This window comes from Myotis myotis, unplaced genomic scaffold (assembly GCF_014108235.1).
Source record: "Myotis myotis isolate mMyoMyo1 unplaced genomic scaffold, mMyoMyo1.p scaffold_m19_p_11, whole genome shotgun sequence".
Lineage (NCBI taxonomy): Eukaryota > Metazoa > Chordata > Mammalia > Chiroptera > Vespertilionidae > Myotis > Myotis myotis.
The window spans coordinates 36,543,838-36,559,505 of record NW_023416315.1 but is presented as its reverse complement, the minus strand read 5'-3'; the positions used below and the strand labels follow the sequence as shown (position 1 = coordinate 36,559,505).

At 41.9% G+C, this 15,668-nt stretch overlaps 1 protein-coding gene across 11 annotated transcripts in view; it reads right to left on the bottom strand.

Moving 5' to 3' along the window:
* The window catches only part of PON2 (paraoxonase 2), a 29,328-nt gene extending 21,976 nt beyond the window's left edge, over nucleotides 1-7,352 (bottom strand). The window contains exon 1 of one of the 11 annotated variants that reach the window (XM_036328114.1): nucleotides 7,211-7,352. In XM_036328114.1, the coding sequence (XP_036184007.1) occupies nucleotides 7,211-7,320 (110 nt within the window). In that variant the 5' untranslated portion in view covers nucleotides 7,321-7,352. Of the gene's footprint in view, nucleotides 1-607; nucleotides 757-2,343; nucleotides 2,446-6,297; nucleotides 6,465-7,210 lie in introns of those variants that run through there. The other 10 variants (XM_036328116.1, XM_036328124.1, XM_036328117.1 and 7 more) reach the window with 10 other exon arrangements.
* Nucleotides 7,353-15,668: the final 8,316 nt, after the last annotated feature.

Sequence of the window (15,668 nt, the reverse complement as noted above, 5' to 3'; positions counted from 1 at the left end):
AGACTGCCTGCTATTAAAATTGAAGAGTTACACAAGGGCCATGCATAACTTCTAGTTAATCAAATCATATTTTCTTGTCTTTATGATAAAAGAGTGAATTTCACTTCCAGCCTTTGGGATCCATCAAGTTTCAAATTCTTTCAGTAGAGAACTGCTAGGCTTTTTGTTGGCAGAACTACCAGTTCCCTGTTCATTGGTGGACCTCTGTATTCCAGGGTGGCAGACCCTACTAGCTGACAAACCTAAAGTCATTCTAACCCGCTTTCTTCCTCAAACCTTTTTACTGCAGAGGCGGGTAAGCCAAATATTTGCTTTTCCAGCCCCCTTTGTATTTCAGGATAATCATATAAGCCAAGCGTTTGGCAAAGATAGTTTTTGTTCCTGATGGAAAAGGCAGACGCCAGAAGAGAGCTGACAGGCACCACTCATTCTCCCTTCTTCATGATTTGACCACATACACAGTGCTTGGGACTATAGCGACCATTCAGCATCCTTCACATGACAAGTGTGAAGTCATAAAGCCATTAGTAAAGGATCTAAGAACAAAAATATAAGAACCTTGCTCCTTTATGTGATCAGTGGACAAGCTCTAAAATGATTCACCTACCTTGCCCAGCAGGTGTGGTTCAGTGGTTGAGCATTGACCAATGAGCCAGGAGGTCACATTTGGATTACTGGTCAGGGTACATCCTGGATTTTAGGCTGAATCCCCAGTGGGGGACGTGCAGGAGGCAGCCAATCAATGATTCTCTCTCATCATTGATCTCCCTTTCCCTTCCTTTCTGGAATCAATAAAAATATATTTTTTTTAAAAATGATTCACCTACCAAGTTTTTATAATGTGAGAAAAATAAGCCTTATGTGTATAAGCTACCATTAATTTGATATATGTTCTTACAGTTGAAAGCACTCCTAACCGGTAATAGATTTAAGAAGTTTGGAGAATATACAAGAGAGAGCTATACAAACTTCTTTGTACTAGCAAATTAAAAAGCCTAAATGCATTTATGCTAAAAACAAACAAACAAATAAACAAAAAGAAAAGAAAAAGATAAATGGTACAAACACAAATAAATGATATTTTTGCTATAGCTTATTGCTCCCTAACACTTTATGTCCCTAGCATGCTTATCAATGGACTAGGTCAGATGGTATGGCTGTTTGTCATGTAGACATTGCTAATCAATTACATTACTCTTCCCTATAACCCAGAGCTAACCTCAGACACAATGTTCCAGGCAACCACTACCAGTCTGTTAAAGTGGACATTGAAGATGAAAGCTATTTGCCTTCTCTGTTTTAGATTCCTTTTTTTTCTCACTTTCATTTTCTTTTTTCATTAAAATGTGCTTATTTACCTTTTAGTTACAAGTATATGATAGGTGTAATATAGGAAAGAATATGTACTGCTTTCCTTCAACTGAATCAGCAATCATTCTCCAGATACGGCCACCAAAAACATGTACCTCGGGGTTCTCAATCTGGGGTCAGTGACCTTCAAAGAGTCCATAGGTTAAAATTAAGAGATCCATGAACTTGGATGGAGCAAAAATACATCTTTATTTAAACCTCTAACTGAAATTGAGCATTTCCTTTGATGATGAGTATAGGCAACAAACCATAGAACTTTTTACCAGCAGTACCAGCAACTCTGTCACTAATAGAAATTACGGAATTGTTATATCACATGTCAGTTGTGGTAGACATCTCGAAATATCATTTATACTCACCACTACCTCAATATATCTACTGTTAGATATGCAATTACCTGTAGATCTTTTTAAGGCTTTAATAAAGAAAGCCATGTTGCCTGGCTGGCATGGCTCAACAGTTGAGTGTCGACCTATGAACCAAAAGGTTACAGTTTGATTCCCAGTCAAGGCACATGCCTGGGTTGCAGGCTTGATCCCCAGTGGGGGAGGGGGGCATGCAGGAGGCAGCCGATCAATGATTCTCTCTCATTGTTGATTGATTCTCTCTCATCATTGATGGTTCTATCTCTCTCTCCCTCTCCTTTCCTCTCTGAAATCAATTATATATATATGGAGAGTGAGTGAGAGAGAGAGAGAGAGAGAGAGAGAGAGAGAGAGAATACGCCAGGTTACTATATCATTTATTAGATTTAAAAAATATTTTGGCAATAGTATTTAAGCATTTAAATGAATTACCTTAGATAGTGTTTAAGCTTGTCGTGTACTCCCATGTATTTTATTTTATGCATTTAGAAACACGATGCTGAGAGTCAAGGCTTCAGCAGAATGTTGAAGAGATCTACTGCATCAGAAGTCTAAGAACCCTGCTTGCACATCCTTGTCATCACAGGTAATTTTACTGAACACTTACCACGTGTCTGACATTGTTCTAGCACTTTCCAAGAATGACCTCACTTATTTTTCTCTGCCCCACTATGGAGCCGGTAAGATTATTATTCCCATCCTACAGGTTAGGACTCTGAGACACAGAAAGGTGAAATAAAAAGCTAAGTAAGGTCTCACATAAATAGTGGAGCTAGGAAAGGAGTTCAGGCTCTCTATCCACAAAGCATGAACCAACATCATTAGTAGGAATTGATCAATATTTCTTTCATTCAAGAGAAATAGTATGACCCACCTGGAGTGGACTAAGACAGGGGCGGTTAGTTACTCCCTTGCCTCACTGGGCAGTAGCAGTCAGGGTGCACCAGGCTGTGGTATTAACATGTCTTGAGCAAACTGGAACACAGTCTTACTTCCAGGCATTACTTTGTTCCATATCTCACAGCCTGAATTTAGAAGCCACTGATAGGGCTTTATCTTTTAAGTACAGACTTAACTACGGACAAACAGGGGCTTTATCTGTTTTATACAGACTTGTAAAACCCTTTGGAATTTACCTCTCGCGCCCCTGTAATGCTTGCACTTAGTAACCTAGAATTTATGCTTAGGCACGCAGAGTTGGGGAAAATCTATTTCAATGGCAGAAAAGCTTGGAGGCTGTGGGGGAGCTGGTAAGCGGTATTTGGGTATTTAGAATCGGAAGACCTAGCTTAGTGTACAGGATCAGCACTAATTACCTGTTGAACTAACTGGTTAATGTCTCCCAGCCTCAGTTTTTACATGTATAATATAGAAAGGATGGTATAATATAAAAAGGAAGGTATATATAAAGTCAGAAATGTAAAAGGGCTTACCTTTTGAAGGTCATAAAAAGTACTTTTTGGTTTAATATAAAGAACTTTGACACAGGGGCAAGCACACTGCAGTCACACAATAAATGATAAGGAGGATGGGGGTTGAGAAAAGAGCCTGACCCTTCAGAAGTATTCAGATACTGGATAGCGTCCTGGGGGAGCTGTGATAAAAGGTGTCAGGAAAGAAGCAGAATGTTCAGACGCTTGTTTGGGGGTTCCTGCCCACACACAGGTCTCTGATGTACTCAGGTCCCATGATTCATTCCAAGGTGTGTCCTTTGCATCAGGGAGCAACTGGCCTGGGGATGTCTGTGTGTTTTTATTTTCCCTTTTTATTGTTCAACCAGGGAAGAGTAGAAAAGTTGGGTGTATTAGACCATCCTCCCCTGGGAACCTTGGCCAGTTACAGTTCAGAAGGAAAGAGACAGCTTTGATTCCATTTATCCACCTGGGACATGCTTATGCTAAAAAAAAAATTCAATGTTTATCTGAAATTCAAGTTGAAATTTAAGTGGGCACCCTGGGGGAGAAACATAACTTGAGTGCCAAAGTACCATCTCTAAAAATAGAATAATGAAATAGCAGGTACCAGATTACAGCAAAAAACAAAACACCCCCCACACACGCTTTTTGAAGAACTTTTCCTTATGCTGATTTTTAAAATAGACTCTAAGGGTCTGAAAGGAGAAATGTTATGTATGCATTTGAACGCTCCATAACGCTATAAACAATAGTACTTGATATTCTACAATCATAGAGTGGCCAGCTAGAATATAAGATGCCTGGTTAAATTTGAATTTCATATAAATAATGAATGATATTTTACTATAATTATGTACCAAGTATTATATAGGTTATACTTACACTAAAAAAAATGATTCGTTGTTTATCTGAAGTTCAAATTGAATTGGGCATCCTGCACTTTCATTTGTAAAATCTAGCTGCCCACCAGTCATCCCCACGTTCTCACATCAACCAATTTGGGACTTCAACTATCCAATGAAGTTACTACCCTATAAAGTCCTGCTCAATAAAGTGTATTATAAGTCAAATCTTTATTTAAAAGTGCATTAAATTATAAATGACCTATCAGGTACATTTTATGTACATAAGCTTTACTTTTTCTTAGGTTTACAACAATGACATTTATTATTTAAAGGAACTTAAAGGTAAAACCTTAAGATCAATAAGAAGAAAACTTCAGCTGGTAGTAATACTGGTGGTTTGAAGTTTAGGGACAACTTACTGAGTTTGTGAAGTTTAGGGGACTTGCCTTGGGAACTGAGAGCTGGTCAGATCAGACAAAATCATCCAACTCAAGAATGTTCTGCAGAGCAGGCATTTACATAACATGAAAATTAAGGTCAATGTGTCCATTGTCCTGTCAGTAAGTGAGCCTACTCCAACTCTAACTACCAGCCCCGCCCAACACACACACACACACACACACACACACACACACACACACACACACACACTCTCACTGTTCCTCCTACTTGCATCCCTTCATGTGCAGATGAAGCTACAGCTACCGGACAATAGAGCTGAAAACTCTGGTATCTATCACCTGTGACTGCTCCCATTTCTGGGGTTCCAGCGTTTGGGCCCCTGATATTCTCTCCAAACTATTGCAAAACCTTAACTAGTTTCCCCATGTCTATTCACTCTCTATTCTAGTACTTCTCAACTCTTAACTGCACATAGAATGATCAGAAATTTATAAAAAACACACATGCCCGGGCTCTACCCAAACAAACTGAATCAGAATCTGTGGGGGTACAGCCCAGACATCAGCCCCCCAGGAGGTCCAAATGCACAGCCAGGACTGAGAACTACTGCCCTACTCCAATCCATCCTTCCAAGTTCATCTCTACTTAACACAACTGGTTGTGCTTCGTGCGGTTTAACTGTTCCTATTTAAAACAAACAAACAAACAAACAAACAAACAGAACATACAACAAACATCAATAGTTCCCCTTTTCCTATCAAAGCAGCCCCAATTTTGTAACATATCTCAACATAGCTCATCTCAAATCTATCCTCCCCTCTCCCCCTACTATTCTCATTTGTGCCTCCTTCATCCCATATATGTTCCATTCATCCTTCAAGGCCAATGTCTCTGTCCCCTAAACTCTACCTTTAGGGGATATAATCTTTCCTCCTTAAGCCTGTAGGGGTAGGTTGTACCTGCCTTGGAGATATATATATATATATATATATATATATATATATATATATATATATACTTTTTCTCCTCCCCTGTAATAAAGTAAACTTCTTAAGCTTAAGGGTAAGACTTATTACAGGAGCGTAGGAAAACGCACCATACACAGGAAGTGCTCAATATTTCTGGAATTCTTTTGCAAGTGGCTTATAAGGTTTGAGTTGGTAATTCAGGAACGCTGACGTCCACCCACCCATGTTTTTTCATTATCACTAAAGTGTGAGCTGGACTAGGCTTGTACTGTCTTGCATTCTGGCTTCGGGGTTCCCGGGTGAAGAGGTAAATAGGAAGTGATGTAAGACCAGAAGCTGAACATTGCAAATATCTTTGACGCCCCCTCGCCAGAGTTAGAGAGCTCCTCAAACTATGCAGCAGAGAGAGATGGAGAGCAGCTGTAGCAAGGGGAAGGCTGGTTCGGGCAACAAAGGGAAGCAGCACCAATGACCCGGAATGAACCTTTATAATTAAGTTTCAGTGCATGAGGAATCATGTTGTTTTCAAGCGAAAGCGCTCAGATTTGCCCCTGCTGGTACTTGCAAAGCACTTGCTTGCCCATCTAGGGAGAACAGAACTTTGCAAGCGGCAAAGAGTTATAAACTTTCAAGAAAGTCTCCAGATTCAGCCCAAACTGTGCTGGGTTTTGCTGGTAGCTGGGGGTGGACTCAGGGGTTCAATGACGGGGTGGGGAGGGGGGAGTGTGTGTAGGGGGGGAGGGGCGGGGGGAACACAGAGCAATCAAGAGAGCAATCACCAGGCCGATCGCCGCACTAAGCTAAGCCCTCCGCGGCCTTCGCCCCTCCCGCAGCCGCGGCCCCCGGAGTCCGGGGACACGCGGGCGGGGAGGCTCCCGGGCAGGGCGTCCCGGCAGCGCTTGGACGGCTGGATCCCAGGGGCCCCACTCACCTGAGCGCCAGGAGCCTCTCGCCCACCAGCCCCAGCGCGATCCCCAGCAAGCTCAGTCCCACCAGCCGCCCCATGGCGCGGAACGGAGCTGCCGCTCGGGCCTGGCCGGGTAGCACTGTGGGCGGCGCCCGCGTCCGGCTCCAGGGCGCCGGCCGCGCTCCGCCCCGTCCCTGGCCGAGGCGGGTTCCTGACTCTGGGCCCTGGCGACTCCGCCCTCGCCGGCCCCGGGCCTTTGTCAACCCAAAGCCTACCTTCCCGGGGACTGGGGCCCGCCCTCCCGTGCCCCAGTTTAGGCAAAGGGCGTGGAACTCTGAGTTCCTTCACTTCCTTTCCCAACAGGCAGGCTGCCCGTGGACCTTTCTCATTCCCCTACGCTTCAAAGACATTCCTTTCTCCACATTCCAGTACGAAGCCTGAGTGGAGCTTTAAAGAGTCTTTATTACAGGGAAGGATACAGGGTCCATGTCTTGTAAATGGTTCATGCTGGAATCACTACTTTTTAGAATAGGATGTGGGTGAAAGGTAAGAAACATCCTATTTTCAGTCATGCTTCATCTAGACTAGAAACCTAAGGACGAGGACACTTCTTTTTGATCTAAACTTTTGGAAATAAGGATAGTCTCCTTTCTTTCTTTCTTTCTTTCTTTCTTTCTTTCTTTCTTTCTTTCTTTCTTTCTTTCTTCCTTCCTTCCTTCCTTCCTTCCTTCCTTCCTTCCTTCCTTCCTTCCTTCCTTCCTTTCTTTCTTCCTTCCTTCCTTCCTTCCTTCCTTCCTTCCTTCCTTCCTTCCTTCCTTCCTTCCTTCCTTCCTTCCTTCTTCTTTCCCTCCCCCCTCCCTCCCTCCCTCCCTTTTTCTTTCTTTCACTTCAACAACCATAACACGAATAAAGAAAACAGCGTAGAAGAGAAACTTACCCACTAAGAAGAATTATGAAGAGTGAGCATGCCTGAAATAAGCTTCTCATGGTGCCAGTGGTTAATCGCCATCTTGCAGTATGTAGGCAGAAAATGTCACAATTGCCCATTTTCAGCAACTACCGGTTTTGTAAACCAGTAGTAAATAAACGCAGATGCCAGCCCTGGATGGGTGGCTCTGTTGGCTGGAGCATTGTCCTGTACATCAAAAGGTTGAGGGTTTGATTCCCGGTCAGGGCATATCCTCAGGTTTCGGGTTTGATGGGAGGCAAATGATCAATTGGTGTTTCTCATTGCTCTCTCTTCCTTCCTTTCTCTCTAAAATCAATAAAAACATACCCTCAGGTGAGGATTAAAAAGAAAAAAAAGCAGATGCCAGTCGCCGCCCCCCCCCCCCTTTCAGAAAAAAAAAAACCAAACCCTTCTACTGATGTTGCATGCATCTCTGATTCAGTCCTGGGGGATATTAGTTTATATGGATGCTGGATACAGGACTAAATAGCTGTCCTTTGAAAGCCCAGGAGGCTTACCTTTCTTTGTGCCACCGGCCCCTCTGGCAGCACTGAACCTATAGACACCTTCTCAGAAGCATACTTTTAAGTGCATACAATAAAACACACAAGATTGCAAAGGAGAACAATTACATTCAGGTGCAATTATCAAAATATTCTTTTGACTATAGTAATATAGTCACGGAAAGTGTGCTACATTAACACAATAAGTAACAAGATGCAGCACCATTCTTTCAAATAGTGATAAGCATCAATGTTATTTCAAGATCCCTGCAACAGTGCAATGAAATAATAAAGTCACTATTTCCATTAACAACAAAGTCACAAGTACTACTAATGCTTTTGAGCCAAACCTGCTTTCTACTTTCCTCGAATTCTATTGAGGGACATGCCAAATTCCATTTGAAATCAAGATTTTTCTCTTTCCCAAGGTCATAAGCCATGGGAATTCTATCCATGGACTACTTTGGTTAAGAATGCTGACGTAAGTTACCTTAGGAACTGGTAGCCACTGACAGATCTCAATTCAGGATGAAGCCTAGTCACCCTCATGGTGCCAGGCCACCAATCAGAACAATGCCCTGGAGTTTAGGACGAAGGCATTTGTGGTAAAGAACCAGGACTTTCAAGCCCAGCAAAACCTACCTAACTTCAATCTCAGAGAATCTGGGAGTCACCTCAGTTGAAAGTTATTAACATCAGCAGTAAGTTCCCTCAAATTTGACTGCCTAATTCCTTTATTATGCTATGTGAAGAGTACTACAGTTCCATTCTCTTTTTCTTTCTAAGTGAAACAACTTCTGCAGAAGCGGCCTCTTCCTTCCCCCTTTCCCCACCACCATGCTAGGGCTAGGAATCATCATTTCTCACAGACTAATGGGGAAGAGAGATATTTTCTGACTTGGAATTCAAAAGGCTTTCTTCTCCATTGTAAGAGGTTGGAGAAAACTGGTTATTAATTTTATAGTACATACCAGTAATTGAATTTTCTCTTTTTTATTGAATTTATTGGGGTGACATTGGTTAATAAAATTATATAGGTTTTAGGGGTACAATTCTATAATACATCATCTGTATATTGTATTGTGCATTCACCACTCCAAGTCAAGTCTCCTACCATCACCATTTATTCCCCTTATAACCTTTCCTAACTCCCCACACCCTCTTTCTCTCTGGTAATCACCATGAATTTTATAGTATATAGCTTAGCAATCTTTTGAGATACCTGGGTTTATAGGCTACACCAAGAATATAACCCAGGGTTTATGTTATTTCATGTGCTTAAATCATCAAGTTACTGAATACAAACAAACTTGTTCTGGAACTTGTTTGTATCTGGCAACTCCCTATACTTGGCATGAAACAGTGTTTCTCAAATAATGACATGTAATTAATTTACAATTAGAAATTTAATGGGTCTTTGGCAAAATTTCTGAAACAATAATACCTTTTGTCAATGCTTCTTAAATGATGTGTAGTGAAGGACAGATTTTTCTTTGACTTTCAAAGTACAATGAAAATAAATTACCAGGAAATGAAATAAATGAAGTAAAAAATCAGACATACAAAATACAAGCCCAAATCTTTTATTATTTGATTCAACAGATGTAAAATTACTTTGTCAATTTTCTATAATAATTTCTAAATGCCTACTCTCAAATTCTCTTGCTTATCTCACCATGGACCAGAAACAAAGAGTGCACTGACTAAAAATGCTCCTTGGAGCACACGTTCATGATTGTACTTTTAACTCTTTAAAGTTCTCTGCAGTGTGTTATCATGTACAATGTTCCTGGTAACTCGTGAAATAAGTGACTCATGATTATTGCCATTTTATATACTATGTGGTAGGGAGTTGGTCCCTCCAGATTCCTCTTATTTCCTTCCTCTCCTTAACTCTGTTTTAAAAAGGGGGCAAATCTTTTAACCCAAAAATACCTTCAAGAGATGTTATAAAGGATCATTATTATCAGTAAAAGAAAGATTTGCTTTTTAAATCTTTCTGAGAATTCCAATATATTAAAAAGTGAAGATATGCAAAAACAGAAAAATGGCTGCATATATGTTTTAAATATTTATAGTTAACAAATTAATATTCTTCAGTTATTAGTTTGAACAGTGTGAATTTGCTGTTTACAGAGAACACACAAATATAAAATACAATGGAGTATGCTAGCTACAAATAATTATGCATTTCCACCCTTGATCTATCTTTTGCTTATAACGTGCGGTTTACCTGGGGCTGTCTTCTTCCCGTGCCCGCACAAAGAAGGAGACTTAAACCGGTCCATGCAATCTAGGAGGCGCTATCGGGATTGAGAAATAAATGAAAGACAGACATAAAATAGATGAAAAGCCTGGCCTGGGTGTCATGCCCGCCCTCCTGGAGGGGCAGAGCACACACAGAGGGAGAGCCCCAGCTCCAAAAGCTGCTTTATTATATACTTGAGTTACAGGAAGTTACATCACATCTGGGTGGGCCTTTGACATCATGAGATCCATCCCCTTAACACTGGGCGGGAGAGTCAAACTGGGTGGGAGAGTCAAACTGGGTGGTGCCCAATCTTTTGACTGGTCACGCCCCCAAGGGAGTGGCTTTGCTGGCTCCCTGGGTCCAGCTGATGTAAATTAAACCGAGTGTATTCTAATGGCCCTCAACATTTGCTAATTATCAAATTAAAAGATTGCTATTCATTTGCTATCCATGGTAAGAGATGAATGAGCAGGTGGTGAGAATTGTAGAAACCCATCTCCTGTCAACTCTTGTCACCGGTGAAGGGGTTCTTGTTCTCCCTCAAGATAGAAATCAGAAGAGGAGGCAAAACAGATTAAAAAAAAAGGTTTACTGAAAACAAGGTGGAAGGAAAGGGGAGAGGGAGCTTGAAGCACCAAGGGAACACACACTAATGAAAGCACGGCTCCTGGAAATGCTGGGGTCGGGCTTATGTAGAGCTGGGTTCTTCACACAGACATTTCCTTGCTTCCCAGGTTCCAGCACTGGTGTCCAGCAGTGCAGGTGCAGAGCGAAGCTCTTCAGGGAGTGCCTAAAGAGAAACTTTAAACTTATTTAGGAGAGGTTTAAAAAAATAACTGCCGCCTGGATGGTGTGGCTCAATGGTTGAGCGTTGACCCAGGAATCAGCTGGATTCCTGGTCAGGGCTCAATCCCCAGTAGGAGGCATGTAGGAGGCAGCTGATGGATGATGTTTCTCTCTCATCAATGTTTCTATCTCTCTATCCCTCTCCTTTCCTCTCTCTCTAAAAATCCATAAAAACATATTTTTTAAAAAATAAATGCAGAGTATTCCCTTCCATTTAAAAGAGGCCCAGCTGCCACAATCTTTTTCACCACAAGGGTTCAGAAATCTGGAGAAGGGGCTGCAATGTAAATGAATTGAGATACTAGACAAGAAATATAAATTTGGAAGGGCATGGGGGAAAGCCAGACGGAAACTTAGCTCTAGTGACTAAGCTCCCTGAATCTCCCGACCCACGGTTTTTTATTAACACATTTTGCCCTTTAGCAAAGCATATATATATATATATATATATATATATATATATATATATATATATATATATCAAAGGTAAGGTTTGGTAAGCGATAAAAGATTATCAGGTTAGGAGAGTTGCCTTTGGCTGTTCCAGCAACAGGTAATAACATGCAGATTTTCAGCCCTGCTGAAAGAGTCCATTCAACCTTTTGAGGACTTCTCGAATTTATTATGACCTGCTGGACTTAGCCTCCAGCACCCAGCCTGTCTCACTCTCATGAGAAAGAGTCTTTAAAACTACAGTTGCTTTTTATAAGTTTCCTCTGCCTGCTGGCATTATGCCACTTAACATTTATTGGGCACATTCTGCACCTCCAAGCAGTAATTAGGAATTCAAAATAAAGGAGGCACATTTTCCTGCCTTGTGCGAGGTCATAGCCTAGTAAGAAAGAGAGGCGCCTGGACAAACATATGCAGTGTTCTGTGTCAAAGGCTAAGAACTTTGATCTTTATCCTGTTTATCAAGGGAGAAACATCTGTGATTGACAAAGGTCACTTTGCTGGCTGTGGGGAGGTGAGCTGGAGTAGACTTCCCAAGTCTGCTAGAGAGAAGTTACAGATCTGAACAAGGCAGAGGCCGTGGGGAGGGAGAAGAGGAGCAGACTGAAGGAATTTTAGAAGTTGAATGAGTAGAAATGGTGACTAACATGATTTGGGGGAAAGGAGAAGGTGAAGATGACTTGTTTTGTTCAAATGGGCAAGTGGGTATACACTAACTGGGATGGTGTGGCAGGGACAGGAAGGACTGAAGAGCACATCTGATGCACTGGAAGCCCAGGAAACAATTTCAGACAAGTTCTGGTTCTCAGGAATGAGGTCTTGTCTGGACATGGGGTCTTAGGGCTCCTCAGCGGAGAGTGCAGCATGCAGAGTAGATGGCCTTCAGGGAGGTTCAAGGCTGTAGCCTGAAGTGAAATGGTACATTTGAAAGTCCTAAATGCTGTGTGTGTGTGTGTGTGTGTGTGTGTGTGTGTGTGTGTGTGTGTGTGTTAGTGGTGAGAAGGCAGGCTGAAAAGTGGGGAGTGAGGTGAATAATTAGGAATTGAATTGAGTTTAGGGATTGCCTTAAACTAGGGAGAGCAGACACTGGCATGGAGATGGCCACTTGCTTTTTCTCCTGAATCTGGATGGGGCCTTGAAGTTCTTCAGTGCACTTTAAAAACACTAGCCAGAAACTTGCTCCCTGTTCACGGAGAATGAAACCCATTTGCTCCCCCTCCATAGGGCCTGGAAACCATGTAGAAGATGAAGGTGGGGAAAATTGCAAAGAGATCTCCAGAGTTAGTTGTGCTTGACCTAAGACAGCCCTTCTCCTGGCCTTTACATCTCCACTGGCCGGAGTGACAAGAGAGCCCAGGACCATGCTTCTGGCAAGAATTCTCTCTTCTTTAGCACTCACTGCCTCTCCTCCAATATTTGTGTCACCTCACTAGAACCTTGATGAATATGTTATGTGATCACCATGGGACACCCAGGCTCCCTAGTTAACTGTCACCCTTCAGACTCTCTTTTCAGATGGCTGTGTCCTTTCTCCCATCTCTCTGTTCCCCACCCCAACTTCCCAAACTCTTTTGTCGTATCCTCTGGAACTCATCCTCAGTCATAACAAAATCGTCTATAAGCATGTTATCCTCAGCATCTTCTCTAAACATTATCTTCAGCTTTCTGTGTTATGTACTGACCTCCAACCCTGGGACACTTTCCCTTCTGTCCTAGAAGGTTCTTGCTCTTGGCTCACAGTCAACCCCTTTTATACTACACTGTGAGTATTCTCGGTGATTTAAACATCCACATGTATAACCTTTCCAGGCCCAACTCTTTTGTTCCATGGGCCTCTTTCTGCCAATGACTTGATCACTACCCTACTTTGCCACCTAGGCCTATGGTGATACTTTAAGACGTTGCTATTGCCAGTAATTACACCACCTCCCGAATCTCCATTTTTAGAGTATCATTTTACAATCACCACCTCTCATCTTTTTAGCCCCCTCCTTCTGGTACTCCTCTTGCACACTGTTTTGATGTCTGACTTCTTTTTCAAAATCATTGCTTTTCACTACATACATACTCCATTTAATTCCCCTTTGCATAGTGCCAGTTGTTTATAATGCAATGTTATATGGAATTAGCATAGGCATTTGTAAATACAGTGTAATATACTGTAACTATATATATTCTTCCTAAGTTCTGAGGGCATCCATATACTCTTGTACAGTAAGAGCTGGTGAAAAACTATTCTGGTATTTTCTTCAAAGAGGGGAGTTTTCTGAAAAACGTACAATTTCCTTAAGTGCCCCTTCATGCCATTTGTTCTTTGTTCTGGTGGACAGCTTTGACTCATACAGCCGGACAAAAGGAATGCAGGAAGTAGAACTGGACCTGCCACAGGAAACAAAGGGAGGACCTCACGATGGATTTCAGTTTTAGACAGAGACTGAAAGCTCATTCAAGGAACTATCTGAGGAACAGAAGTAGAGTCTAGCCAGCTGACTGTCGGATTCTGAGGGTAGGCCTTGACATTGTCAGGGACGTTGTGACCTGACTGCCGCCTGGTCAAGAGAACAGGCCAGTGTTTTAAAGAGTGGCAGCTGAAAGCAACCATTGTTGGGGTCAGAGAAAGGACAGTGATGGTAGTGGGAGAGTCCCAGAGCTAGCTCTGGAGAGGGCAGTGAGGGCAGTGTTATAAAGACCAGGACACTGCTCACTTGGTTAATGCTCCCATTTCCAGAAATACCCCCCCCCCCCCCCCCGCTTTTCTCATGAACTATGTGTGCACAGCACAGATAGGCAGGAGGAATTTAGATTTTATTATGTATTCTTTTAGCAGAGTAGAACTTTAAGGAATTATTTTGGAGACCTATTTCCTTTTCTGCCTTTCATTTATTTTTTCTGCAAGCAGTGTTTTATTATTATTATCATTATTTCTTTTTCAGCCTGTACATTTTCTTTTATTATTTTATATTTCACAAAAACTATGGAACTTGAGTTTGCCTGGATGCCATAGGGGGAAGATGAGCTCACTTTTAGTGTGGAAATTACAGGCTGGCCAGTTCCTTTTTTTTCAGACATGGATAGTGGTTATCATACAGGTTGACTTAACACGCTATGATGTAAAAACATACTGGCTGTTTATGTGAAGTCTGATTAATTGCAGAGCTGGAGCAGGGATGCTAAATTAAGTCCTCAGTATTCTTTGTAACCTAAGATTCATGTCTGATAATTTCTTTTACATTCTTTGACACTGATACATATGTATAAACCTCTCTCTTTAAAGTATTTGAAAACTTGTGCAAGCCCCATCTCACATAATCTGTTCTAAAGATTCCTCAGCGTGAAGTTCAGGAATCACCCACGCTCAGTTACATCACCCTTCTTTCTTGCTTACTTGGAATTCTCCACCTCTGCTCTGTGTCTTATCTCTCTTCTCTCAACCCTGTGGCATGCAGCTCCCAAAGAACTAGCAAGATAATTAATGCATGTGGCATTGAAGATTCAGGGAGGTGGGGGATGGAGGAGAGTCACATCCCGGTTCAACCAAATACAAGGTATTAAGTACCCTTATCGTACCTGCTCTTGTTCTAGTTCCACACATCTCCATCCCTGGACACCTCTCTCTGGTCTTAGTTCTTTCTTGTGCCCAGTCATCCCAATCCATTTCTCCAGCATCTCTCTCTCTCTCTCTCTCTCTCTCTCTCTCTCTCTCTCTCTCTCTCTCTCTCTCTCTCTCTTTCTCTCTCAGGTTTCCAAGGGCAAAAACAAAATTCTCTGTGTGTGTGTGTGTGGTTTTTTTTTATTATTATTGTCCCAGGAGAGCATTGAAGAATGTTTCTCTATAAATCCCAATTGGCCTTTCGTTGATTAATAGTACCTAACATCCTATGTGGGGACAAAACTTGTCTTTATTGCCAGTATCCCTACAAACTGCCCTCTGTGGTGGTGGTGGGGTGGGGAAGCCACTGGCCACCTAGGATTTCTGCAGAGTTCAGTTCTGCCCAGAAATTGGGTGTCTCACCTGGATAGCCTGGGACTCTAAGGCTTAACTTAAAGGAAAATTGGATCAAATATTTCAGCTCCTGGCTCTGGTTTCCAGGTCACAGTGGGGCTGTCTCCTGCTCCAGGCAAGTTTTTACAGACAATTTAAGCAAGGAGTTTTGTAATCCTATTAGGTATTACTAAAGCCTTAGCCAGGGAAGACAATATGTACTAGTGATGTTTTTCTTAAGGAAAAATAAAATAAAATAAAATTTTAAATCCCATAATTTTACAACCTAATAAAATTTTCTAAGCTCAAGATTTTAACAGATAATAGTAATATTAAGTAAATGTCTCATCTTCCAGGATCTTTTGTGTACCAGCTCCAGTGTTGCCTATTTGTTCTTTAAGAGAGGACCAT